Source organism: Gouania willdenowi, chromosome 13 (assembly GCF_900634775.1).
Source record: "Gouania willdenowi chromosome 13, fGouWil2.1, whole genome shotgun sequence".
NCBI lineage: Eukaryota > Metazoa > Chordata > Actinopteri > Blenniiformes > Gobiesocidae > Gouania > Gouania willdenowi.
Genome location: NC_041056.1, coordinates 7444433 through 7470516, shown reverse-complemented (window position 1 = coordinate 7470516; position 26084 = coordinate 7444433). Strand labels below are relative to the sequence as shown.

Here is a 26084-nt window from a genome sequence, read left to right as displayed (position 1 = left end):
ATTGTATTGTTTAGTATCGGGATATACAGTATCATATCGTTAGATTCATGGCAATGCACACCCTAATGTGAATAATCCATTGTTTTTTTGCAGGCTCATCATCTGGATCCCACCAAGCACTACCTACGGCTAAAGTTCCTCATTGAAAACCGAATTCAGTTCTACATTCCCAAACCGGATGAGGACATTTGTGACTTGGTATGTGACTACTGCACACGTGCATGAACTTATTCACCTTAATCAACTGAGTAAAAAGGCAATACATTGACAAAGAGCCATAATGTCTTTAGAAATCGTTTGGTAAAAAGCAGATAAAAAAAAAAACCTCCAGCATTAATTCAGAGAAACCTTTGTTCTGTCTTATAAATATAAAGATCACGCACAGAATACCACTCGTTTTGCGTTAGCTTTTGTGTTGCTATCATGTAATCATCACACACCACAGATCCTCCTTGACAAAGACTCTGTAAGAGCTGCCTTGCTTGAGAATGTAGTAAATTATCGCCCTCTTTCCCTGCTGTCAGGAACCCACCCACCCAGCAGACTAAGAATAAAGTCCAATGTTGTATCGTGTTTTATGTAATCACCTTTTTTCACAGCTTTACAGGGAGATCGAGCTGTGCTCTAAAATAACCAAAGTTATCCAGTTTGACAGAGACGAATCCTGCATGATCGGCTACGGTAAGCATGTTTCCTTGTCTTTGACCCATATCTGACCTGTGATTTTTAAAACTTTAAACTCTGATGTATTTTAGATGACTCTCTTCTCTGAATCTTTAATGTTCTCCCTCAGGTTTTTCCTTTTCGGTGGTGGAGGAGGATGGAGTGCAGCAGCTCTACATCACTGATGTCAAAGCAGGAGGACTAGCCTTTGCTAAAGGTTCACTATTATACATGTGACTTTCTTTCTTTCCACCTATGAATAAACAAGTTAAAGTTAAGGGGCCTGTAAACTCAGTTTTATGACTCATTTTTAACTTGTTTCACCTTAAAAATGCATTGGCTTGTGTGTGCATCACAGGTAGGTGGAGGTTTCAGTGGATGAGGCAGTCATTGCAGGTGTTGATTACTGTAACTATAACCACGATGCCCCTCACTGACATTTAATGAAGTATGTGGATTAACATGACTCATGCCCACAGCTCAAAAACAGTCTAAGATCAAGCGATGTTACGATCAGTATCACACAGTAGGCCGTGAGCAGGTAGATTATGTGCAGTGATGCGCACACACACACACACACACACAATAGAGAGGCGGATCTAAAAGATGCAAGGTTGAACTAGCAGTTAGGGGCACTGATGTGATATTTTATGCTGATGTTTGTGCGTTAGTAAACCCAATGCAAAATGCACAAAACGACATGTTCCACATGTTGTCTACAAACAACTGTACCTATATTTCATCCCAAAGTTTTTCTCATCCACTACTGATGCCAGTCTGACCCCAAAAACACTGACAACGTGACATTTCTGCAAAACCAAATAATGTACAACAATTATTTAATTGCAATTGTTATTGCAATGAAAAAAAGAATCACTGTTTTGTCTGGCAAATAAACACAAGATAGTATGGCAAAAATTAAAAAACACTAAATTAGTTTGATGTAAAGCTGTCCTTACATAGTGACATCTTTAGCAAATATGACAAAAAGTCAATTTTATAAGAGTTGCAGACTGCACCTTTAACCAAGACAAGTAAAAACAAAACAATAATAATGCAAGGAAAACCACAGTCCTCTAAATGTCAATGTATAAAACAGATGAGTGTTTGAAAATTTTAATTTCAAATTTTGAGAGCAACAATGAGAATTCCAAAACATGAGCAATTATTCCCTTATTTTTTTAAGCATATTAAGAATATTGATTCACCTCAGATGAGGCATAGGACTCTGCTTTGTAGGGACCCTATACAAATACAAATTCAGCGTATAGCCACAAGCAGTTCTGCTTATGTAGACTCTACTTCAACTGTGTAGATTGTTGTTGATTTTAACAAAACACAACATTTTTCATTATTTATTTATTAGTTTTTTATGGGATTATAAACATTATTCACCTAAATAGTTTTGGGATTGATTGTTTTTTTGCATTTAATCACATTTCAACATTTTAAAGTTATCCATTGAAATGACACTATTCAAATGTTTCTTTGTGTACAAGCATATATAATACAATATGACAGAACTGTAAATCTTAACAAGTCATTTTGCAGTTCTCAAAGATAGTCTTTTTTCTATTTAACCATTTGTACTCTCTTTATTCATTTATAATCCTATTAAATTATTCGTCTGTCCATTTCAGTGTTTCATTCTTTTATATTTAGACAACATTCAAACTTTTTTCGACTTCTTTTGTAAAACAGTCAAAGAAAACAAGCACTTCTACCTCCCTTCTTCCTTGTTCTGCTGGTCGACTTTCAATCAAACAAAAACTTTAGTGAATAAAAAAGTGTTTTTTTTTTTTAAACTCCAGTTCAGGCTGTTTGTTCCAAACTTACTGCTGGTGGTGTTTTCCTCTTTGCAGGCCTGAATGCAGGGGATGAGATCCTCCAGCTGAACGGGAAAGACTCTCACAGTCTGAACTTCTCTGACCTGAAGGCTGCGTTCTCTCAGGCGTCGCTGGCTTTGATGGTTTACACTCTGCCGTCCGTGGACCGCCGTCAGCTCTGCTACCTGCCACCGCGGCGCTCTGACGCTGAGGAAGATCTCTACACCGACATCTTTTCCCAGAGTCAAGGTGGGAGACGCAATCAGTGTGCTGGACTAGTCATAACCAGTGATGTCTAATTTATGTTCACGTAGAAATGCAAACTAGGGCAAAATGAGTACCTACCTACAAACAATACTTTGAATAAAATTGAATAAGTAATGAGTGAAGTCCAGTTAACACATCCAGTGAAGAGAAATTCTTTTCAAGTCACAGCACAAAACAGTTGTAATTGAACACGGACAATTGAAGACGTAATTTAATTGAAAAATGTAATTGACCCCAACCCTGGTTTGAAATGAGTACAATGGGTTGTGATCAAAGTTTGATCCTTGTCTTGTTTCAGATTTATACTGTTTTATTTTGAACAAATGCAATAAAACAAGAAACAATATTAGAATTTAAAAAAAAGATTTGATGCAGATGAACTCCCTCCAGAAAACAAGAAAAAACAAAACAATAATTACATATATTACTGCATACACATGCTTTTTATGTTTGAGGGAGTGGGTGGAAGTATAAACTTACTAGTCCCACCCCTTTTCCTGCATTACAGTAACAATTTACAAATAATCTAGTTTTCCAACCATTGCTGCTGTTAATACATTATTTTGTTATATGATTTTGGTACAAAAAAACATTACACACTTGCAACATAAAGATATTTTCTTTATATTTTCTTTTAAAGTGCTTGATATTTGACAATTGAAATTAAAAGAATGTACAAACTGTTTCAGAATCTTATTCCACATGCCTGTTTGTTGCAGAGGAGATTCTGGACGATGGAGTGGGACTGTTACATGACAGCTCAGGAGACAGCATGGACAACGACTCGGAGACCTTCAGCGAGTTCGACGAGTACAGAAAAGTAAGAGCGCAGCTTTGCGTTGATATCTTTTATCTCACCACAGCGAACATGTTTCATTCAATACACTTTATTCATCTATAAAAAGCTGGCTTCCTTACAGTCCTCGTCCTTCATTGCTTCCCATCTCAGCAGTCATGAACATAATGTTTCACCACAGTGAGTCACCATCTGTTACAGGCTCCATTTTCTCTGTTTGCATTCAAGGATTAACCCTGCTCTTCTCAACACAATCATTCCCTCAGTTCGTGTTTGCCTTTCCAACCAATTTTATTAGCTTTTTTTTTTCACATCAGGCCCAATGAGGCTTTAATATTGATGTGCGCGTTCATTTCTGATTAAAGCGTCTCTCATGGAGCAGAGACTCAATCCACTACGTCCACAACACCCATGTGAGGGATATGTTTTTGATGAAGCTTGCATTTTAATTGCCTGATTACAGACTGCTATTAAATCAACTAATGGAGACGGCGTGTTCACGTCAACTCTAAATGAGCACTTTTAAAAAGAGATGGAAGGAGAAAACACACCATGATTGTGATAAGATGAAAGGCTGCAGCGACTTGTTGCTTGTCTTTGTTTTCTGAAGCTCGTAACAAAAGCAGAAGATTAACTGATTTCCTCTTTTCTCCTGGATCAACTCCAGAGTTCAGTGTTGGATTACACTAGCTTTTAAATCCCTAGTTTTCATTATTTTATTTTATTTTTTGCAGTATTTTGTGCCTCCTAATTTCTGTTCATCACTAATGGTGCGTTCACACCGGATGCATCACAAAATGTTCGTGCGACCAGATTACATAACAAAGTCAATGGATAGACGCGGCCCACAGGCGAAATCTTTACTGTCCGATCCGCGCATCAAGAACCATGCAAGCGCGCTCCCGATTTTTCGTCATATTCGCAAGAGTTGAAAATATTGAACTCCTGCGACTGTTTTGCATGACTAAAGCCAATCAGAGTCTTTGTTGACGATGACATCAGGCCGTCAACACGGACACAGGTCTGTTCACCCATTCAACCATGGAGTAGAAGCTGTGTGTGACCACCTGGAGCTGTATGACACAGCCTTTATAACCAGGACTGGACTAGGAAGGATTAGGCGTGGAGGAGAATCAGAGAGGCGGTGGGAGTAGCAGGTAAAAGTTCTCTCTGTAGCACTGAGCTAGGATAGCATTAGCTGCTAATCACACTGGCTTTTTTCACTGGTTGTTTATGTTTATGAGAGGAGAAAAAGGAGTACAGCTCGCTTCATCAGGCAGTGAAACTCACCGAGTTGGATGTGTCGCTGGTGGGCGGGGCTTCACTTCAAACGCGCATATGAAGTGAATGGGGACATTTTTTTGATCCTGCAAAAACTGCGGAACGTGTCGTGCGTCAGACGCGTCCAGTGCCGCAGAAGACGCATTCTATGTGAACGCAGTATTATACTACTGTTAACTACTGTACACTTCACTTAGGATGGCATATTCAGAATAAATATAAATTATATTTTCTTTGTAGGAATAAGATAATGCATGTTCTTTTGGTAAACTATGTGGTAAAGTTTTCATCAAAAGATTTGTGCATTCACACGTGCACAAATAGGGCATGTGTATGTAGAATTCATGCACGTATAATGTGTTTTCACGTAAATATTCACGCACAAATGAAAAAAGTCGTGTAACTTTGCTAATTTGGGGAATCACAGATTAATTCAGGATTTTCCTTTTCCTTTTGCACAAATTTGACAAAATCAATACAGCGCACATGTTCGATGCAGAGCACAATCAGGCATGTGACCTTCAGATTACTTTTAATTAGGGCTGGGACTTCATCGCATTATTTTCGATTATTAATTACATGAAAAAAATGCACTGAAAAAGAAAATAACGCAGTAGATTGTTTAGTTTTTTTTTGCACTCCAAACAGCACAGTTAATTTAGATTAATCAAGATGAATAAATTACAAAGTCTTTAATTAATTACATACTTTTTTGTTTTTTGTTAATTTGTGTTGGAATCACTGCTTTTCTATAAATTAAATATGAAACAAAAAAATCTAAATGTAAACAGATAATGACAAAACCTATACACTTTTTTCCCTTTATTCTTTTATGTATTTATTGATTTTTAGTTTGCAACATACAGACAGACAAACAACAATGCGACACCCCGACAGCATGCACTCAGAACGTCTGTACTTTTTTCTTTAGTTTAGTGTAGAAGTGCCAGGATGACATTAATTAATACAAGTGAATTATTGATTTTTCAAAAGACATTTTTAGTAAAGTAACTTTAGCCAACTGAAACTAGACTAAAACAAATTTAAGATAAATCAAAGTTGTTTGTTGTTGTTTTAATTCATGTCAGCTGTGAAGCTAACGCATACGTTTACTGTATCGACGAGCTACTTATTTAAGTTTTTTATATTAGATGTATTTTTTGGCTGTTATTCCTGAACTCATCCCTGACCCTGCGTCTATATTCTCTGCTCCTCGTCGGCCGATCCCACTCCTCTGCTACCTTTAGTGAGGATCCTCCCACTCCTCCAGCTCACCTTCTTTGTTCTCGTCAGGGCGATCGCTAACTGCTGCTGGATCTGTCCAGCTCTTCACACGCACACTGTGTGCCTGTGTTTACGCAGCCTGTAGAGAGACTAGAGAGAGAGAGAGAGGAATAGCAGACTGTGAAGGTGCAAAAAGAAGGAGAGCTCAGAGGCAGTAAGTGCTGGTGGGCGAAGGAGGAGGAGGAAGAGGAGGAGGAGCAGTCTCCATCGGCACAAACACCACTCACCTTTTTCTAGAGCAAAACAAGGCTGTGCGATGTGTGAGCGGGAGGCAGTGTAGACTTCTTCTTCTTCTTCTTCTTTTCCTCTCTCTGCCACCTGCGGCACAGTCATGTCCGTCCTGAAGTGGAGTAAACCACGCAAGCGCTCCTCAGACTCCGTCTATGGCATGCTTCACTTGGTGAGAATGGTCTCCTTACTTTACCTGAATGGATGCTTCTGGGATGTTTGATGGGAAAATTCTCCCACTTCTTGAGTCAAAGTTGCTCCTTAATTAATCACAGGAGAATCCAGAGGGAAACGCTGTGTGTCTGAAAGTCACATGCTTTTGTGACTTTTGACCTCCACTGTTGGGGGAGTTTCTGCTATAGTGATTTATTGATTGTGTTGTTTTTTAAAAATTTGCTCAGTCCTTCTGTGCTGTAAATGTTTAATATTGTAGGATTATTGTGGCCTTTGCAGACTTTGCAGTTACAATGGGAGTGGTTGACAATATTTCTATTTCAAATGATGAGTCCTGGTCATCACTACACAACCACTGGTTTTATTTACATGTTTACTTTGTTTTTTGTTGTTGTTGAAAAAAAAAAAAAAACTTTTAAAAAGTAAGAGTAACACATGATTTATTTTGCTTTAAATTGTCCAAAGCATTAACTATTTTGCATTATATTTTATTAATTATTTATGTATTCATGTTTTTTTTTATTTAGATTACAGGACAGTTGATAATAATGATATTAATGCGTAGTGGTTGGCACGTCCACCTCACAGCAAGAAGTTCCGGGATTAAAGCCTCATAGTGGACACCTCTGTGTGGAGTTTGCATGTTCTCCCCAGCTTCCTCCCACCATCCAAAAACACAACTGTTAGGTTGATTGCAGTCCCTAAATCGCCCGTAGGAGTGAATGTGAGTGGTTGTTTGTGTGTGTTGCCCTGCGATGGACTGGCACGCTGTCCAGGGTGTACCCCGCCTATCGCCCATTGAGAGCTGAAGACAGACACCAGCAGACCCCCGTGACCCTGAAAAGAAGCAACAAACGGGTCAGAAAGTGTCAGATTTTAAGCTAATTTCTGTTCAACAATGTTGGTCTTTCATTGGTCTGTAGAATGCGTCGGTGCGAATGGGACAAAGCTGTGCACATTTGTTTTTTCTTTTTAGCATTTTCTGACATTTTACGGCTAAAAAGCGATCATATTTAGGGTGATGCAGCAAGTATTTATGTGTAGAACTAAGGAATGAACTCCTTTCTAGTGTGAACTTCCTTATGTCTATCGCTGAATATATTTGCTTGAATATTTGGAATGAGGTTGATAATCTTCATTATGTCAGTAAAGGTACAGGTGAGCATTGTATGAGATTGACTTTTGTGTGTGTGTGTGTTTTAGGGTTTCATGTTTCAGTCTTTTCTCTTCTCAGTTTTACTCTTAACAGTCTTTCTGCTTTCCATATTTATGAATTGTTGTGATGAACCCACTGTTCTTTCTCCTCTTTGTCATGCCGTGAACAGAACACGCTCCCAAAGTTGCGATGATGGTGTTAATCAGCTCAGGCTGTGAGGGCGACCGCTGAACTGTGACTTTGTGATGATGATGATGATGATGATGATGAAGCTCAAAGAACACTGGTTGATGAAAAACTTTCTTCCCCATAGTGATCTGTGTATCTTTACTGATCTTACTTAACACACTGATTGTCACAAAGGCAACATTTACTTACATGATAACACTCTTTATGCACATAAAGCTGCTTTCAAATACAGAAAATGTTTTGAGAGCAGCTTTATGTGCACACTTTATGAGCAGTTTATATCCCTGTAGGGCTTAAACCACTAAAACATCAGGAAATGTAGTTTCTTTTTTCTCTTTACTGAATGAAAATGAGAAATTCAGCTGCGAGTGTTGAATTAAGAATTCAAAATGATTGAAAATGAGTTCTTTTGTACTAAAAACACTGCAAATACATCAATGAAAACACATGAAATACAGCCAATAATATGCTTTGAAGCAGTTTTAGTATTATCTTAAAGCTCTATGAATTCAATGTTTTCAAATCAGCCATAAAAACATGAAAGCGCTGCTTATTTGGCGTGTTTCCAGTAAATAGGCATCTGCAGAGCGAGGTCACCATGGTACTTTTGTCAAAGCCTCCCTGAACTGCGTCGGAGGGAAGGTTTGCTTTGAGTGCGCGTTACATGGAGGTGATTTTTTTCAGAGAGAAACTCTGAGAATAAGAAAAGAGTTGCTGAGTTAATCAGCATTGATGTAATCACAGGCAATTCATAAAAATCAATCAGTAGCAATGAAAACAGAATGTTTTCAATGATAAACATTTCAACAGTGAAAGAGCCTTGAGTGAATTACTCAATTACTGTTGTGTTTACTAATGCAGGGGTTCTCAACCTTGGGGTCAGGACCTCTTTTGGGGTCGCAAGATATTTGCAGGGGGTCACCAGATGCCTTTAAGAAACTAAGAATATTTTAATCTAATTTTTTGACCAATTGGAGCCAATTTTTGCCTATTTTTTTCCCTTTTTCTGCAACTACACAAAACTTGCCAAACTTTTGCTCCTTTTAATGCATTTTTGCTACATTATTCCCATTTTTGTCACTTCTACATTAAATTTCAATTCCTCTCCTACATATTTTATCCACTTTCAAGACTTTTCCCATCTAATGTTGCATATGTTGGCCCATTATTACTTTTAACCCTTTTTCACCACATTTTATGTTTATTTTTGCCAAATTTACCACATTCATGATTTGTAATGCCCAATATTTGCCAGTTTAAACTAATTTTCCCTACATTTTTAAATTCTATTGATTACAATTTGCAACTTTGCAACTTGGTTTTTAAAATCCCTTTTTACCACCTTTTCCAATTTTGGTGACTTTTAAACCCTTTTATTTATTACTTTGGATTTACATCTTTAAGATGACTATACACTGTGGCGCAAATAATAATAATAATAATAAACTGATATTATTCCGATAAATAAATAAATGTGGTTATCAGAGATTCATAGAACAATGAAATAAACCATCATATTGCTGACTTAACAGATGGGCCCCAAAAAGGTGGAAAACCAGTGACTGCACTAATTCAATTATTTTAAAAGCTTTGATTTGTTTTCATCAAATCAACAAATTCCTCTTTGCAGCATTCGTTTCCATTAGCTATAGTTAAAAATCAAACCTGACAGTGAATGTAAAATGGATTTGCATCATATCGCACAGACATTAAAGTCCCTGCTTCATTTGTTTATTCCAACGCTTGATTATTTTGGGACGATTGTGGCGAGTGACAAATGGCAGTCGGAGCAGCAGAACGCACACAAACCCTTGGATTTGCAGAAAAGCTGTGAAACAAAAACGATCGTACTGCATCTCATGTTTGTGTCTGATTAAACAATGAACATTTTTCTGTAATTCTTCACATGGCAAAGTAATAAATTGTCATTTCTACTCAAAACAACAACACAATCTGATGATTTTCATCCGAACATGACAGCATTACATAAAGATCTGTCTGGATTCTTCATGCGTGCTTCACAGCACGGTTGGGGTCTATTTTAATTGTAATTGTGCAATTGATAATTAGATACAAATATAATTGTAATTGGAAAGATCTGTTGCTATTGTAATCACGATTTAGTTGCTGTCGTTCAGATAATTGACTTAGTAATTGTCGTGGAAATTATATAAAATTGTCAATCACAATTTAATGAAACTGTGAAACCATGTTACAGTTCTATGGCGTACACATACACATTTAGTTTGTTTGTTTTTATTTAGATCCCCATTAGCTACATTGCAAAAGCAGTAGCTATTCTTCCTAGGGTCTACATTCACTATATATCCATGACAGTTCTGAAGTACAACAAACAGATTAGTGATGATGTACAAACAACATTCACACAGAAAAGAAAATATAGAAGAAATGTTTTTTTTAAGTCTATTTTTATTTCATTATTATTGCTGTTATGTATTCATTATTTAAGGGATTTATTTATGTGTATTAAACTCATGTGTGTACATGCATCAATATGCCCATCGCGAGGGGAATGGACTTGTGGGAGTGTGTGCATAATATAACTGTAAACGACATACATACATACATATTTCACTGTAATCACTAACCAGACATGACTAAAAAGTTGATCACAAAAAGAAAAGAAAATATAACCAAAAATAAAAACAGAATAACCAAAGCATGCATAATACATAACAACATTACCTGAAATACACACAGCGATGAAATAAAAAAATTACATTAAACTACTAATTGATACAAAAATCGAGCTCTATCTGTATGCGAAATAAACTATATTCATACAGGAAGTACATGAAACGACAACAGAAATGCACAAAAATATACAAAAAGGCTCTAAAAACACACAAAATGACTCCAAAAAACATATATTACAGAAATATACACCAAACGACAACAAAAATGTGAAAATGACTCCATACACACAAAACTAAATATTTATACAAAGAATACACTAAAATTAAAACAGAAATGCACAAAACTACACCAAAAAAACAAAACAAAAAAAAAACACAAAATGACTCCGGAATCACACTACAATGTCAACAAAAAACAATAATTATACAAAAAATGCGCAAAAAGACAACAGAAAGATACAAAAATACACATAATGACTCCAAAAAAACAAACATTACAGAAAAATACACCAAACAAAAAAAATATAAAAATGATTAAAAAAAAAAAAAAAAAACAACACATTCATCATGCACGTTTCATAGAATTAAACCAGGGAAACTGCACACGCTATTTTACTTTGGACCTGCAAATATAACACCCACCCACAATATGAATACATACTTCCGACGGGCACTGTACTAGTTTATTTAATTTGGGAAAATCTTGTCAAATAATCTGAGGATTTAGAGTAAAAATTACTTCCACCGTGTTATAGAAGCATTGAAAAACTGGAAAACCCTGCAAATATTGTTTCATTGTTTTTTGTGACAAATTCAATGAAATGCCACTTGAATAATTGTAAAGTTCTACTTCCAAATAAATCTGTTGAAATGTTGTGTTTAATATTTTTGCATGGATGCCAATATTTTTTGGATTTGATAACGTGCTTTAAAATTACTCCCAATTTCTGCTTAATTTCAATCAATAACTCCCATGAAAAGTTTCTATTTTTTGAATATTGACAAAATTCCCAAGCTTAAGTTCCTGTGGAAACTTGACATATATTTTAGGACTATTTTCAGCCCTACTGAGAGATCCACAACTACATTATTTGGTCATCTTTGGGGTTTTTTCCCCTGCGGGACAATTTGGATGTTTTAAAGGGCCGGATTTGGCCCCTGGGCCTTGAGTTTAACACATGTGGTCTAACTCTTTTAGAAGAAGGTATGGTATACATGCTTGAAATCAAAAACAGTGGCAGGGAGTTCCATGCCACCATTGCTCTATAACGGACCATTCTCTGTGTAATTGAATGTGGATAATTGAAGACGTGAATGTAATTGAAAAATGTAATTGACCCCAACCCTGCTTAACAGTACAAAGATCTCTCTTTTATTGTTAAAAAGACAACATTTATGTGTCTTGAGTGTTCTCTCTGCCAACATTAGTTCTGTGGCCCGTTCCAAACTCCCCACACTACTCTGTGTAGTTTTTATCCATGTGGGCTGATCCTGAGTACAGTCTATTTCAGTCCAGATTGATAGTCTCATTGCACATCAGGCTCGGTCACCACGGCAACCTGCGCTGTATGTGGACATACACCACGGTGTGCATATTTTGATTTAGTGAAAGAGATGAATCATTACTCTGGCGGTTTGTCAGTAGGAGGAGAAACACCGAGGGGAGGCGGAAAAGTCACACTTCTGACAGATTGATAAGAGAATTAATTAGTACATAGGATATTTTTTTTTAACTCCCAGACTCAGTCCGTGCACTGTCTGTGCACATCAGCCTCTGCTGCTCGCTGCTGCTGCTGCTGCTCGTGTGCAGTCAGATTCCAATCCACACTGATTTTAGCTTCACTTTTCACACCTTCTTGTGTCGTTTTTTGTTTTTGTTTTTCCAGAGTACGGAGCAGGTGGCTGCTTTCTGCCGCAGTCTCCATGATATGAATTCTACGGAGTGCGTGTCCTCCTCATCGCCGAGCCCCGACTCCCCCTTCCCGCCTCCGGTGACTCTACGGCAGCTCTCTGACGCCGACAAGCTCCGCAAAGTCATCTGTGAGCTGGTGGAGACCGAGCGCACCTATGTCAAAGTCAGTGTCTGTCTTTTTGCTCTGGAGGCAGATGGTGTGTGTGTGTGTGTGTGTGTTGCAGCCCTATTATGTATTCCCAATTCATATTTATCTCCATGTCCCAGGAGAGATAAAAGGGACGCAGCTGTGACCTTGTCTGATTATTGCGTGATGTGTTTTTATGTCTTAATGGAATACATGCGCTACTGGTGATAGTTTATGACATAATAACATCCACACTATTGAATCCTTACTGAGGAGTAAGGCTTGTTATGGAAATGACCATGTTTATAATAGCAGGTTATTGCACCAACATTAATGGGATTGCTTTTTGTTTGGTCGTTTGTTACGATTACTCAGGGTCACTCACACAGTCCTGGATGCTTTGCTTTCTCAGCTTTAATAAGTAAGAGTAAGACTTGGAGTATAATTACGGTGCTAACCTGGGAAGCACTTTTAATTACTGTTATTAAATAAAAGGCTTAATAGTGGATTTCCATGTTAGGTACACTGGGTTATTAATACATGAAAGAACATACTCAGCTTTTTATTAGATGGTTTGTCTGTGTCAGAAGAAGTGTCGTTTATTGTTGCAACAGTCACACTTGTGTTTAATTATTGAGGATATACTGTAGCATCATCGCTGTTGTTTTCCATGTACTTTGTTTTTGTTTGTTTTTATAGAACACATTTTTGTTCGTTAACTCATTCATTCAAATTTAAATCAATTTTACCGATCATGGTACGCTAGCGTCCAGAATACTCAGGACACTCTTGCTATCTTCTGGTATTTTCATAGGTTTAACAGTTATTGATTAATTTGCAAAATTAAATTTACATTTTCCTATTGAAATATATTGGGATAGTGAACAGTGCTGTTAGTCATTGTTATTACAGTTTACCATATTAGTTATACTTACTCCGTGGGGTTAAACTGACTTCGAAGGTTATACTGACTCTGAGGGGTTAAACTGACTCCGAGGTATTATACTTACTCCGTGGGGTTAAACTGACTTCGAAGGTTATACTGACTCTGAGGTGTTATACTGACTCCGAGGTGTTATACTGACTCCGAGGTGTTATACTGACTCCGAGGGGTTATACTGACTCCGAGGGGTTATACTGACTCCGAGGGGTTATACTGACTCCGAGGGGTTATACTGACTCCGAGGGGTTATGTTATACTGACTCCGAGGGGTTATGTTATACTGACTCCGAGGGGTTATACTGACTCCGAGGTGTTATACTGACTCTGAGGTGTTATACTGACTCCGAGGTGTTATACTGACTCCGAGGTGTTATACTGACTCCGAGGGGTTATACTGACTCCGAGGGGTTATGCTGACTCCGAGGTGTTATGCTGACTCCGAGGGGTTATGCTGACTCCGAGGTATTATACTGACTCCGAGGTGTTATACTGACTCCGAGGTGTTATACTGACTCCGAGGGGTTATACTGACTCCGAGGTATTATACTGACTCTGAGGTATTATACTGACTCTGAGGGGTTTTTTCTGACTCCTGTGAGGGGAATACCCCTGTGACATTAAAGTATAGCATCCTCCTTTGCATTTTCTCTGGTAAATACAGTTCCTCTTGTTTGTACAAGCATTCATATCTTAGAGAAAGTCCCTGGTTTCTAACCCTAGTAACTCATTTGGATTTCTTTGAATCTGTGCCTGTTTAAAAAGAATCAATGCATGTATAATACGTCTTTGCATCATTTAGTTTGAAGCTGTAATTGTTGTATGTCTCAGTATGTGATTGAGACAGCTCTTTCTGGTCTTGCAGGATCTAAATTGTCTCATCGGGAGGTATTTAACACCCCTGCAGAAGGAGTCCTTCCTCACACAGGATGAGGTATGTCAACACTCCCCTCGTGAGCCTTTAAGCGTTGGTTTAAATGCCAGCAAGGTTGCATTTTTCTAAGAAAAGTGGGTTGCATAATCCATTGAAGTGTTACTGCGTACAAGGACATGAAGGCTGGACAATGGCGCTGACGGCTTTGAAAATGAATAATTGTTTTCATGTGGTTTAGCTGTGTTGAATGTAGAGGTCAACTGATATGGGATTTTCAAAGGCCGATGGAGATACCAATTTAGAAAAAAAAAATCAGCCTATGGCCGATATCTACAGCTGATTTTTGAAGCTGATGTTTGAGGCCGATATACATGAAAGACAATTGAAACACTCATATATAATATAAATGCTGGGTCCTTCCCTCAGTCAAGTGGTGGCTGCAGCTGCCCATGCAGATGCCTGATCAAATATCCTTATCCCATTAAGGATATAATAGGATAACTAAAAAAAGAAGTCCTTTGTTAATTTTTTTGATGTTTCCTGAATTCTCGCCCTTCCCAGCTGGACGTGCTGTTTGGTAATTTGCCAGAAATGGTTGAGTTTCAAGTTGAGTTTCTTAAGACCCTGGAGGATGGAACCAGACTGGTGCCAGATTTGGAAAAGCTGGAGAGTGTTGACCAGTTTAAGGTACACCTTTCCTTTTTTTCCTTTTGAAGCTCTCATCAAAGGCTTTGCCTGCAGCAATCCTTTCATCAACATCTATGCATTCCTAATGTTTAGTGGTGTAACTCCTTTTCACAGAAAATCCTTTTCTCCTTGGGAGGCTCCTTCCTGTACTATGCAGATCGTTTTAAGATCTACAGTGCTTTCTGCGCCAGCCACACCAAAGTCCCTAAGGTTCTCGTAAAGGGTGAGTTTAAAGCGCTCCTGGGAAGACATTCCGGCGTGGCTTAAAGGGAAAGGTTGCATTTATCCATCGGCCATCTGTCACGCACAGCGAGCCTTCGTACGTGTTATCAATGACCTGCACACACCAAGCTGGAGGCAATGGTGGCCAAAAGCCTGCAGCCTGCATGATATATATGACGCTTGTTTGTTGCATGTTGCAGGTTTACATGCATCTATCTTCTAGGAATAAACTGTAAAATTGTAGAAAGCTGCAATCTTAGTCTATATAACAACATGAACTGATTATATTAGATATATTTGCATATATTAAGCAATGGCATTTGAATAAATAATTAATTTATTGTTGATTGTTGGACAGCTATATTTACTTGCTTTTTTTCATCAAATAAAACACATTAATGTTGTAAACAGATTTCATTACCATGCAGTAATCCAAGCTAATTAAAAAATGCAACACATAGCCTTGGAAGGAAACAGTCAATTTTTATTAGGGTGATAAAACTGGCCCTCACAGTGTCTGCAGGAGAAAATCTGGTCTCTTTGGCCAGATTCTGTTTCTAGCTTTGTGGGGACCTTTACAGGATTTTTGCAGAGAGAGAGAGTGTTAATCTATTAAATGGTCCAAAAACTGCTCAATGATGAGAACCTGTCAACAGAAGACTATAATATAACAAATTGCAACTGTGGGGTCCAACAATTTTTACTTAATTACAGCTCAAAAAACATGAACTACTGTTTATAATAACAGGTTATTTTATTCTTATATCCTATCTTTATTTTGAAAGACTGGTACATTTTATTTTTCTCATATAGTCTGCCTATAGCCACAAACGCCTGCGTCTCTGCCAGTGCCTTTTATTTTAGATTGATAACCAAGTTTACAATCTTTTTTTTAATATACTGCTCTTTGTCGTTCTAATTACCCCTCGGGTTTTAATAAAGTATTTTCTGATTCTGATTTTGATTTTCATTGGATATCATGAGAATTAATTGATTTCATTAAGGCCAAGACATTGGTGTCAAATAGGCATAATCAGAAAGCAAAGAAATATTAAAAATTAAATCATATAACATTTGAAATAACATTTGATTAATGCCAATACCTTCCCATTTTTTCAATGCCAGTCTTTCTTTTTTCAGTTTCAGCTTGTGTTTTCAATGCCAATTCTTTTTTAGGCACCCTCATGTTAAAAAAAATAAATAAATATTGTAATTAAAAAGATAAAATCAGCACTAAAAATAGAGAGACAGGAAGAACATATCATAAGATTTCAATGCCAAAGTGCCTTTTTCAAGTTATTTTTTCATTCAGTGCCAACATTGTATTTTCAATAGCAGTTATTAATTTTGGTAACACTTTACTTGAAGTTGTATACATAAGGCTGACATTACGCTGTTAGTTACTATGACATGACACCTGTCATTAGCAGGAAAAAGGTGTCATGAAGCCTGTCATTAAGTGTTGTTTGTTACCCTAACCCTACCCAACCCCACTAGATCCCTCCACCTAACCCAAAAAATGCCAACATAGCGCCAAAGGTGTCATAACTTACCCTTTAATGACAGCCTTCATGACTCCTTATTCTTGCTAATGACAGCATAATGTCAGCCTTATATATAAAACTTAAAATAAAGTGTGGCAAATTTCAATGCCGAAGTTCTTTTTTCAGTTTTGATGTTGTTTTTTCGGTGTCAAGATTTCAGTATTAAAGTTATTTTCTGGCTCCATAATTTCTCACTAAAAGCAAACATATCAGTTAGATAATAAAAAACACTGAAAACAGCAGAGACGGCGACTGGTCTTGACGGTTTTTATGGTATTTCAGCTAAAACCGATGCTGACTTTAAGGCCTTCTTGGATGAGCGAAACCCCAAGCAGCAGCACTCATCCACCCTGGAGTCGTACCTAATCAAACCCATTCAGCGGGTGCTGAAGTACCCCCTCCTCCTGAAGGAGCTGTACTCCCTCACAGACCCAGACAGTGAGGAACACTACCACCTAAATGGTACCACTCAGTCACCTTCTCTACACCGTGACAGCACTTCAAGCATCTTTTCCTCCAAACATGTTTTTACTTCTGCTTTAACTGCAGTGGCCATGAAAGCCATGAACAAGGTGGCCAGTCACATCAATGAGATGCAGAAGATCCACGAGGAGTTTGGAGCAGTGTTTGATCAGCTGATCACAGAGCAGAGCAGCGAAAAGAAAGAGGTGGGCTGGGCCGACTAAAGCAAGATGGCCACGTTTCACACTCACTGATCTCATGGCTGAAGATTTCTTATTTGTAATGCATTTGAAAGGTGGCAGATCTCTCCATGGGTGACCTTCTCCTTCACAACAACGTGACTTGGATCAACCCACCGGCCTCCTTAGGGAAGTGGAAGAAAGAGCCTCAAATGTCTACATTTGGTATGTCTGATTGATCCTATGATTATTTATTAGTGCTGGCAGCAGAAACCTGTGTGTTGATAATGGCATATTAATAAATCAAATAAATCACGGTTTTCTGTTTTGAAACAGATGGATAAAATAATCCTCAAATACTAATTTACTCAACTGACAAATATAATCTATTTATTTAATCAAATTAGTCCAACTCATCTCATAAAAAAGCATGATAGAAATCAAAGTTCTTAGACCAAAGTTCCAAATGCTGGTACTGGTTTCCTCGTTGACTATAATTTAACAACCAGTGGGCAGCAAGAAATAATATTTCAAAATAAAAGTCTGAACCATTTCATATTCTTAATATTGATCAAATCAGTGAAATTTTTTATTCAGTGGAACTTTAATATACAATCTATAGCCAATTTGATTAAAAGTGGTTTCACATTGGACGGTGTGTGACTCAATAGCACAATGGATCCCAAACTGGGGGGCGCGCCCTCCCTAGAGGCCATGTGACGTCACGACAGTTCTTCTTGAACACTGAGAATGAAAAATAGATTTGTTAAATAGTCAAAACATTTAAAAAGCATGAAAATAGAAGAAAAAGATCTTGCACATTTTAAGTTATTTTTATGCGTTTTGAAGAAGAGTAGTCACAATTTTTACATCTTTTTTTTTAATTTTTATTTATTTATTTTTTTTTTTTTACCCATTTTGAAGTTTATTGTGGTCATGGCCCTGAAAACTTTTCATTTATCAAAGGGGGGCACAACAGAAAAAATTTGGGCAGTGGCTATCCGTACGGTTGCCGTATCAATATACCGACATTCAATCTGTACTCAGCGCCCCTATTTGGTCACCCTAAGACAAAAAGACACTTATTAATTTATCTTTGTGATATACAGTGTTGAAAGAAAGTCAGCATAGTCCCTAATGATGATGATGATGATGATGATGATGATGATGTGGTGGTGATGAGGATTTTTTTCTGCTGTGTTTGTTAGTTTTCAAAACAGCAGTGGTCTTTGTCTGCAAGGAAGGATCCAAGCAGAAAAAGAAGATGGTGAGTTTCCATTCAAATGAATCTCTTTAAAGGTCTACATTTTCAATAGTTTGTGGTTTTGTATATTATGAATAACTTTATTCTTGTTGGACTGGTTTTAAGGGTGGAACCCATAGAGTTGCAGTTTCCTCGGAAGAAAAAGACCCGTTCCGATTTCGTCACATGATCCCAACTGAAGCCCTCCAAGTCAGATCATTGGCCAACGGAGGTACAGTAGATGATTCATAAAAACTGTCACTTTTCTCACATTTTGAATCCTGTACACAAAAATCATTCACAAGTTTCACATCCGCCTTCAGATGGTGAGGGTTCTTCTGTGTGCGAGATCGTTCACACTAAGTCTGAGTCAGAGGGCAGACCAGAGAGGACGTTTCATCTCTGCTGCAGGTGAGAGCGTGTCTCCTTAAAAGGAAGGTTTTTCCACTTCCAGATCGCCGCTTTGATTTCCACTGATACTGTCCTACTGTCTCACAGAGTGACACGCTGATAACCCCACGCTTCTGTTTCCTTTCAGCTCGCCGGAGAGCAGAAAGGATTTTCTGAAGACGGTCCATTCCATCTTAAGGGAAAAGCACCGTCGACAGCTCCTGAAGACAGAGAGTTTACCCCTCAACCAGCAGTACATGCCATTTGGAGGACAACGACTCTCTGCCCTCAAGGGAGCGCGTCCTGCCATTAATAGAGCCGGTAAATGTCATTCTATGGTTGCTTTCTGCCTACAGTGAGATCCACGCTAGCTTCTAAATGCCTGGGATGTCTGACTTTAACCTAAGGATTCAAACATGGCTTCAAACAATAATTATAAGATATAAGATACATAGAGATATACAGACAATGTGGTTTTAAAGGGATTCTCAACTGTTTTTAACCCAACTGTACTTATTAGATGATCTAATCCTAGTAAAACACAGTATTATTAGGGCTGTCACGTTAATGCGTTAATAGTAATTAATTAATTACAGGAAAAATAACGCAGTTTATCGCTTCTTTTTTCCCATACATTTTTTTTGCATTAATTTTGGCTTATAAAACACCGGAAGGAAAAACAATGCCTTGTTATGTGCAAATTGTACAAGAAAGAGTTTGCCGATCACCGGAGCTTTTGCAGCTTGCGCTACCACCTCAATGCTAAACATGTAGCAGCTAGCACAGACACTCAGACAGTGTATTTTCTATTATTTGGAGATGGACTAAAGTACACATCAATATTTCCCCTGATGGTCAAAACTAAAGGTGGCAGTAGCTCTTGGGACTCGTCTCACATACAGCGTAGTGTAAATGGATACGCCTAAAAACGCTCACTAATTGTTTCAGCTCAATGTACAAGTACACTAGAGTAAATGTATTGTGCTTTGGCCCTTCGCTCTTACAGCAACAGTAGTAATAATAACAAATCTGGTCTTTTCTGGTGAACAAACTGATGTTTTGTTGCCAGACAAGGAAGACAGTGATTTGCTTGACTCCATTTTTGTTCTAGTTTGTTCCTGTTATTCCCCATGATGTCACCTCACTCCGTGAGAAATTCACTTTTGGCTGGATTTGGATCTTTCCGCGTAAACTTGAAAATAAACAACCGTCATTGTTTTGCAACAACTTTCAGTCGGTGAAAACACCAGAAATATGTTGGGAATTAACTTTGTAAGAGTGTTTTTAAGGCAAACACAAGAAATCACGGTAGGAATAAAATAAAATCACTTCTTTGCATCCGTCTACAGGACTCCACATCCCACAGTGCAATGCACCAAACTTTTCCTACAATGTCCATAAACATTGTTTACAGTGGAGATGAAAACAAACTGTTGGTCGACAATTTCTACCTTTTACAACTTTACTCAAGCAAATTATCTTTATTTTATTGATCTTTGTGTCTTACACTATGTCTTTTCTGATCATTTTTTTCATCTCCAGCAGCTGTAAACCCACTGTTAGCAAACAGAGCAGGAAATCAATGATGTCACTCTAAATATTATTTGCAAATTCATGTTTCTTTATGTGAAGTGCTCTTCTCTTTAGATAAATGTAATAGCGCAGCAGATATGTCAAAAAGATATATTATTAAATTCTTTGACCCTGAAAACCTATAATTCACCACTCAGATCATGCTTCTATGTCTATGACAAAACATTCAAATTGGCAAAACGGATGGTGGCCATCTTGGATTCCTTGATTTTGAATCGGAACCGTTGGTTTGACAGCGTGGATCTCATTAAAAATGGATTCTTTCTTCCAGAAGTGAACATCTTTGCCTAATATTGCTACATATCTGTTGGGCTGTAACATTTAAGGTAACAAATGAAGTCCTAAAGAGTTTTTCTATCTCTAATGTTAACTATTGTGTCCATAGCTTCAGCCCCAACCAGGACCCTCGGTAGAAGAAAGCTGGTGCGCAACCGTTTCACCATCGACACCGACATCGTTTTTGACGGAGAGCCAGAGCAGTACGAAATGTATTCCCCTGACGCTAAAAGCCCGCAAAAAGAAGAAGAACTGGATCAGCAGCCACAATCTGAACTATCGGGCGACACGGACCGTTGGGTGGAAGAACAGTTTGACCTGGAGGACTACGAAGACCAGGACGAGACGAAGGAGACGGACATCCTCAGCGACGATGATGATTTCTGCCTCACACCCAGGGCTTCGTCATCCGATGTTGGCCTGGAATCGCCCGTCATGGCGTTGTCGTTGGAGAGCGCTGAAACTGAAGACAGCGAGAGCCTCAAGTCCCCAACGGTCAGTGAGACAATTGACGACATCAAGGTTCCAGACACTGAGACACAAGACGCGGAAGACGAAAACCCAACAGGGACGATGAGGGATGAGGTTTGGGTTCGAAGGCAACGGTCGAGTTCTTCCCAAGACGATGGGATCTAAAAGCTCCAGAACAATCAATCATCTCAAACAATGCATGAGCATTGATGTATATTGCACAGCTAATATCAGGGTTGGGCTCAATTACACTTTTCATTTACAATTACGTTTTCAATTACCCATGTTCAATTATGATTACAGTGAACAATATTTTTTCCAATTACATTTAAATTACAAAGTTTTTGTCTCCTCAGAAAGTCAATTACAATTACGTCCTCAATTAATAAAGTTCAATTACAATTAATCACAATTACTTTGAAGTAGTTTGAAATAAATAACAAAATTGAAACTTCCTCATGTTAGCTTTCTGTTAGCATCTCTTTTAATAACAGGTCTTAAATCAGTTGTAAAATACACTGAAAACAAATATCAATCATCTAATTTCTTTCCTATCTATTGATTACCTTGTTAGGCTTCCTAATCAATGAAAATATGGCGTCTGAGCCTTTTTTGTGTCAGTATTAATGCTAAACTAGGGAACCATGTTACAGTTCTACACATATTTATAACAATTATTAAAATATTACCATTTAAAAAAATATATAAATCTAGGGTTATACTGATTTAGGAGACGTTAGCATAAGAGAAACTTTTATTAGGTTATTGATTTAAGGCTCGGTACATGTGATCAATTGTAATTTAACTTTAGTAATTGAGGACGTAATTGTAATTTACTTTCTGAGGAGACAAAAAAAAGTTAGGGAACACCTATTAACCATTAAGTTGCTTATTGGTGTGCAAATTAGTAACATATTGACTCTTAATTAGTCATTATTAATTACTTATTAATGCATTATTCTGCATGGCCTTATTATACAACCAGTAAGCCATTAACTAAGAATTTTCCCTCAATAACCTCAGAATTATTACTTATTAATAGTAAGTAAGGAAGTTGTATATAAATTACAGTCTCGATATGCTAGAGTTAGGGTTAACGTTAAGTACTAATAAGGCATTAATAAGTACTTAATAATGACTAATTAATGGCCAATATGTTACTAATGCTAATAAGCAACTAATTAAGGGTTAATTCTTGTTCCCTAATATAAAGTGTCACCAAAAGTGATTCTAATTTAATTGAAATTGGGGGAAAAAAAGCTGGTCACTGTAAGCATAGTTGAATATGGGTAATTGAAAATGTAATTGTAACTAAAAAATGTAATTGAGCCCAACCCTGGCTAGTATACACTGCGTATCCTTGTTTAACCTTAGCTTTCGCTGAATGCTTTTCCTGCTGGTGGTGATCATCATTAGTTCCAGATGGATTGAGCAGCTTCAGCCACATTATCAGATGCTGTCACTTGTTTTTGAACAAGGAGCCGATGGTACAATCAACCAGTCCAACCAGTTGCTTTGATGGGCATAGTTTGCACATTTGGACGGCAATCTGTGCTCTCGCTGTCGCCAAATTTTGGTTATCGTGAGAACACTAATCTTTGTTTTTTTTTTTGGTTGTTTGTTTTTTGTCTGTGCAATTCAGAGATATTATATTAGTACGTATATTTTCTGTCCCTGAGTAGAATAATGAATTACAAAAGGGTGGTTTTTGTCTTGAATAAATTATCCGCTTGCAAGTCTCCATATGAATACTATACACCGACATGTTTTGGAAACAGATTGTTATATATATATATACATATATACAGTGAATATATGATGTGTAAAATAGGATTTTGAACGTTTGTTTTATAAACTAAAAGCTATTTTATTGTCTCGATGATACGTTGCCATGTTTGATAGCGTCCTCTGATTTTTTTTTTTTTTCCATTGATTTAATTTAACGTAATCCTGTTTTACTTGAATTTGTTTGATTTTATTTTTCTGTTCTTTTTTTCACATTTTTTAGTTGTGTCTTTGTTTACTCTGAACATTTTCAGCTTTTTGTATAGTTTTTGTATTGATAACTATTTTTTGCATACAATAATAATAACAACTCCTCCCCACACGCAAACTCTGTATCGTAGAGTCTTGTAGAGCCAGGTCATGTGTTCTCACGGGTACAAAGCTGTGTGTTGTTGTTGTTGTTTTTATTTTTATTTATTCATGTGTGTAAATTAGTTTGAATATTATTCACCCTGAAAGTCCAAAATTTGCTCAAGCAATCAAAGGGAAAGACTGACGATTTGCCTGAACTGCAGAAGGTTATTCTTGTAAACGACTCATTGTGCTAATAAGATTGCATTTTATTACTACTGTATGTATATATAGAAAATGTATTGATATCATAATAAATGCTGTTGTTTCCTACAAAGATTTTTTTTTTTTTTTTTCTTTACAGTTTCATTTCTTGTATAGGAATTGGTAAAAAAAAAAAAAATATTTAAAAAAAATATTTACTGGTTAGAATTATATTTTTTAATTTTTGAAGTTATTCTTTTTCAAATTAACACAAGTGTATTCTAAAGTTTAAATTTCTCAAATATAAATCTAGTTAAAATAAAATGCAGTATAGAAATATCTCGTGTCAAATTGGAGCGTCCAATTCAGCCCGCAGGAGAAAGTAAAAATAGCAGAGAAATCATGAATCGTTGAGTAAATTAAACTGTGATCACAGTTTTCCCGGTGCTTTTGTCGCACGATTGCAGCCAATTTTTTTATGTTAAACTGTTGAAAAAAAACTTTAAAGGTTTTTGTAAGAATTTAATTTTCCACGAATGATAACATGATATTTCCCTGAATTAAATAGAAATTGATCACAAAATCTAGGAAATTTAAAGTAAATATTCTGTTGGGACTGATATCTGTCAGTTATCGCTTGGATATTGTCAGTTTTTTACATATTTTGTACTTTGTGTATATGTCGTAGTGCAACCTTTATGAAAAATGTGGCCCACTTGAGATCAAACTGCTCCATATTTGGCCCCTGAACTAAAATGACACCCCTGCTTTATGCATCTGATGCATAACCTACACAAACAAAATGGGGTCACATCTCGAAAAAGGTATGGGAACCTATATGTCATACACTGTATATTAATGACAACTATTCGTAGTTTATAGATTAATCCGACATCGCCTCAAATGCTCACAAAAAGCTCGACAAACATGAAAAAAGGAGCACCTGAAAAACACGGAGTCAAGCTCTGAAAACTGTTGATTTGGCTCTTTTTTTGAAATCAAGCAGCACTTGCATCACATGTGACTTTCCGTGGGTGTTAGTGAGCGCCGGCTTGTGATTTCCTCTTATCGAGTCTTTTTGTTCGTGAGATGTGCTCACAATTTACAAGAGATGAAAATCCAATTCATCTTTTTTTGTGTTTATGTAACTAAAATGTAAAAAACAAAACCAAAGAAACATATATACAGTGTTGAATGCTGAGTTCTTGTGTAAAACAAGGCGAGTATTTGAAAGATATTCCACTTGTTTTGTAATGAGTGGCTTGAATGTAATTAAAACCCAGCTGGTATTTACTGGAGCGACACCAGCTTGGTGTCGGCGCCAGCACTGGGAGGCGGAAGAAGATGGACGGCAGCATTATTATTATTATCATCATTATTATTATTAAGTGCTGATGCAGAAAAGCCTTTGATCTCTCACCAATGATCAACATATGCATTGAAAGTTGAGTTGCAAAAACAAAGTGTTAATAATGACGAGCACTCAGAGTGTGAAGGATTCCAGTGAAACTATTAGCAACCAGTCTCATTACTCTGTTTCACCATCATGTCAGGCATTAGGAATTAAAAATCAGGCTTAGAAGAAGAACTTTGGCTAGTTTTGTCTCTATGCATGTTCTGCATGTTAAATGTGAATACAGTGGTTTCAACTGGCTTTAAAAAGCAATTGGAGCAGGGGGGAGGACATCTAAAACATACAGGACTGCATCTCTCCAGGAACTAATCTTGTGACCCCCGAGCTTTGATTTAACATAAGGCACGTGTGTCAAATTTGAGGCCTGGGGGCCAAATCTGGCCATGTAGAGTAGGTGTTCTCAACCTTGGGGTCAGGACCCCATTTATGGGCAGCGAGACACTGGGAAGGGGTCGCCAAATGCCTTCAAGAAACTACAAAAGTTTTTTTTTAACAATTTGAGCTCATTTTTGCTTATTTTTACCCATTTTCTGCAACTACACCAAACTTGCCATATTCTAACCTATTTTCATCACTTTTTCTTTCCATATTTTTGCTACATTACTCCCATTTTTGCCACTTGTCTATCAAATGTCAATGCCTTTTCTGCACATTTTTTCCACTTTCAACACATTATCACCACTTATAAATCCTTCACACCACTTTTCCCCCCTAATGACGCATACGTTGACCCATTATTGCACTTTTAGCCTCTTTTCACCACATTTCATGCCTATTTTTGTCAATTTAACCACATTCATGATTTGTCATGCCCATTATTTGCCAGTTTAAACTAATTGGTCCTACTTTTTAAAAATGCATTACCCATAACAGTGGATATTATTCAGATAAATTAATAAATGTGGTTATCACAGATTCATAGAACAATGGACCATCATTTTGCTGACTT

At 37.2% G+C, this 26084-nt stretch overlaps 1 protein-coding gene across 5 annotated transcripts in view; it reads left to right on the top strand.

The window, feature by feature from the left end:
* tiam1b (TIAM Rac1 associated GEF 1b) overlaps positions 1-21789 on the top strand; it is a 62915-nt gene extending 41126 nt beyond the window's left edge. For 3 of the 5 annotated variants that reach the window (XM_028464735.1, XM_028464736.1, XM_028464737.1), the window contains exons 11-26: positions 94-198; positions 600-681; positions 794-880; positions 2526-2738; positions 3476-3576; positions 12408-12596; positions 14366-14434; positions 14936-15061; positions 15176-15284; positions 17110-17495; positions 17585-17693; positions 18677-18735; positions 18838-18943; positions 19035-19122; positions 19250-19422; positions 21080-21789. In XM_028464735.1, the coding sequence (XP_028320536.1) occupies positions 94-198; positions 600-681; positions 794-880; positions 2526-2738; positions 3476-3576; positions 12408-12596; positions 14366-14434; positions 14936-15061; positions 15176-15284; positions 17110-17495; positions 17585-17693; positions 18677-18735; positions 18838-18943; positions 19035-19122; positions 19250-19422; positions 21080-21606 (2529 nt within the window). In that variant the 3' untranslated portion in view covers positions 21607-21789. Of the gene's footprint in view, positions 1-93; positions 199-599; positions 682-793; positions 881-2525; positions 2739-3475; positions 3577-6278; positions 6518-12407; positions 12597-14365; positions 14435-14935; positions 15062-15175; positions 15285-17109; positions 17496-17584; positions 17694-18676; positions 18736-18837; positions 18944-19034; positions 19123-19249; positions 19423-21079 lie in introns of those variants that run through there. The other 2 variants (XM_028464738.1, XM_028464740.1) reach the window with 2 other exon arrangements.
* The last annotated feature ends 4295 nt before the right edge of the window (positions 21790-26084 follow it).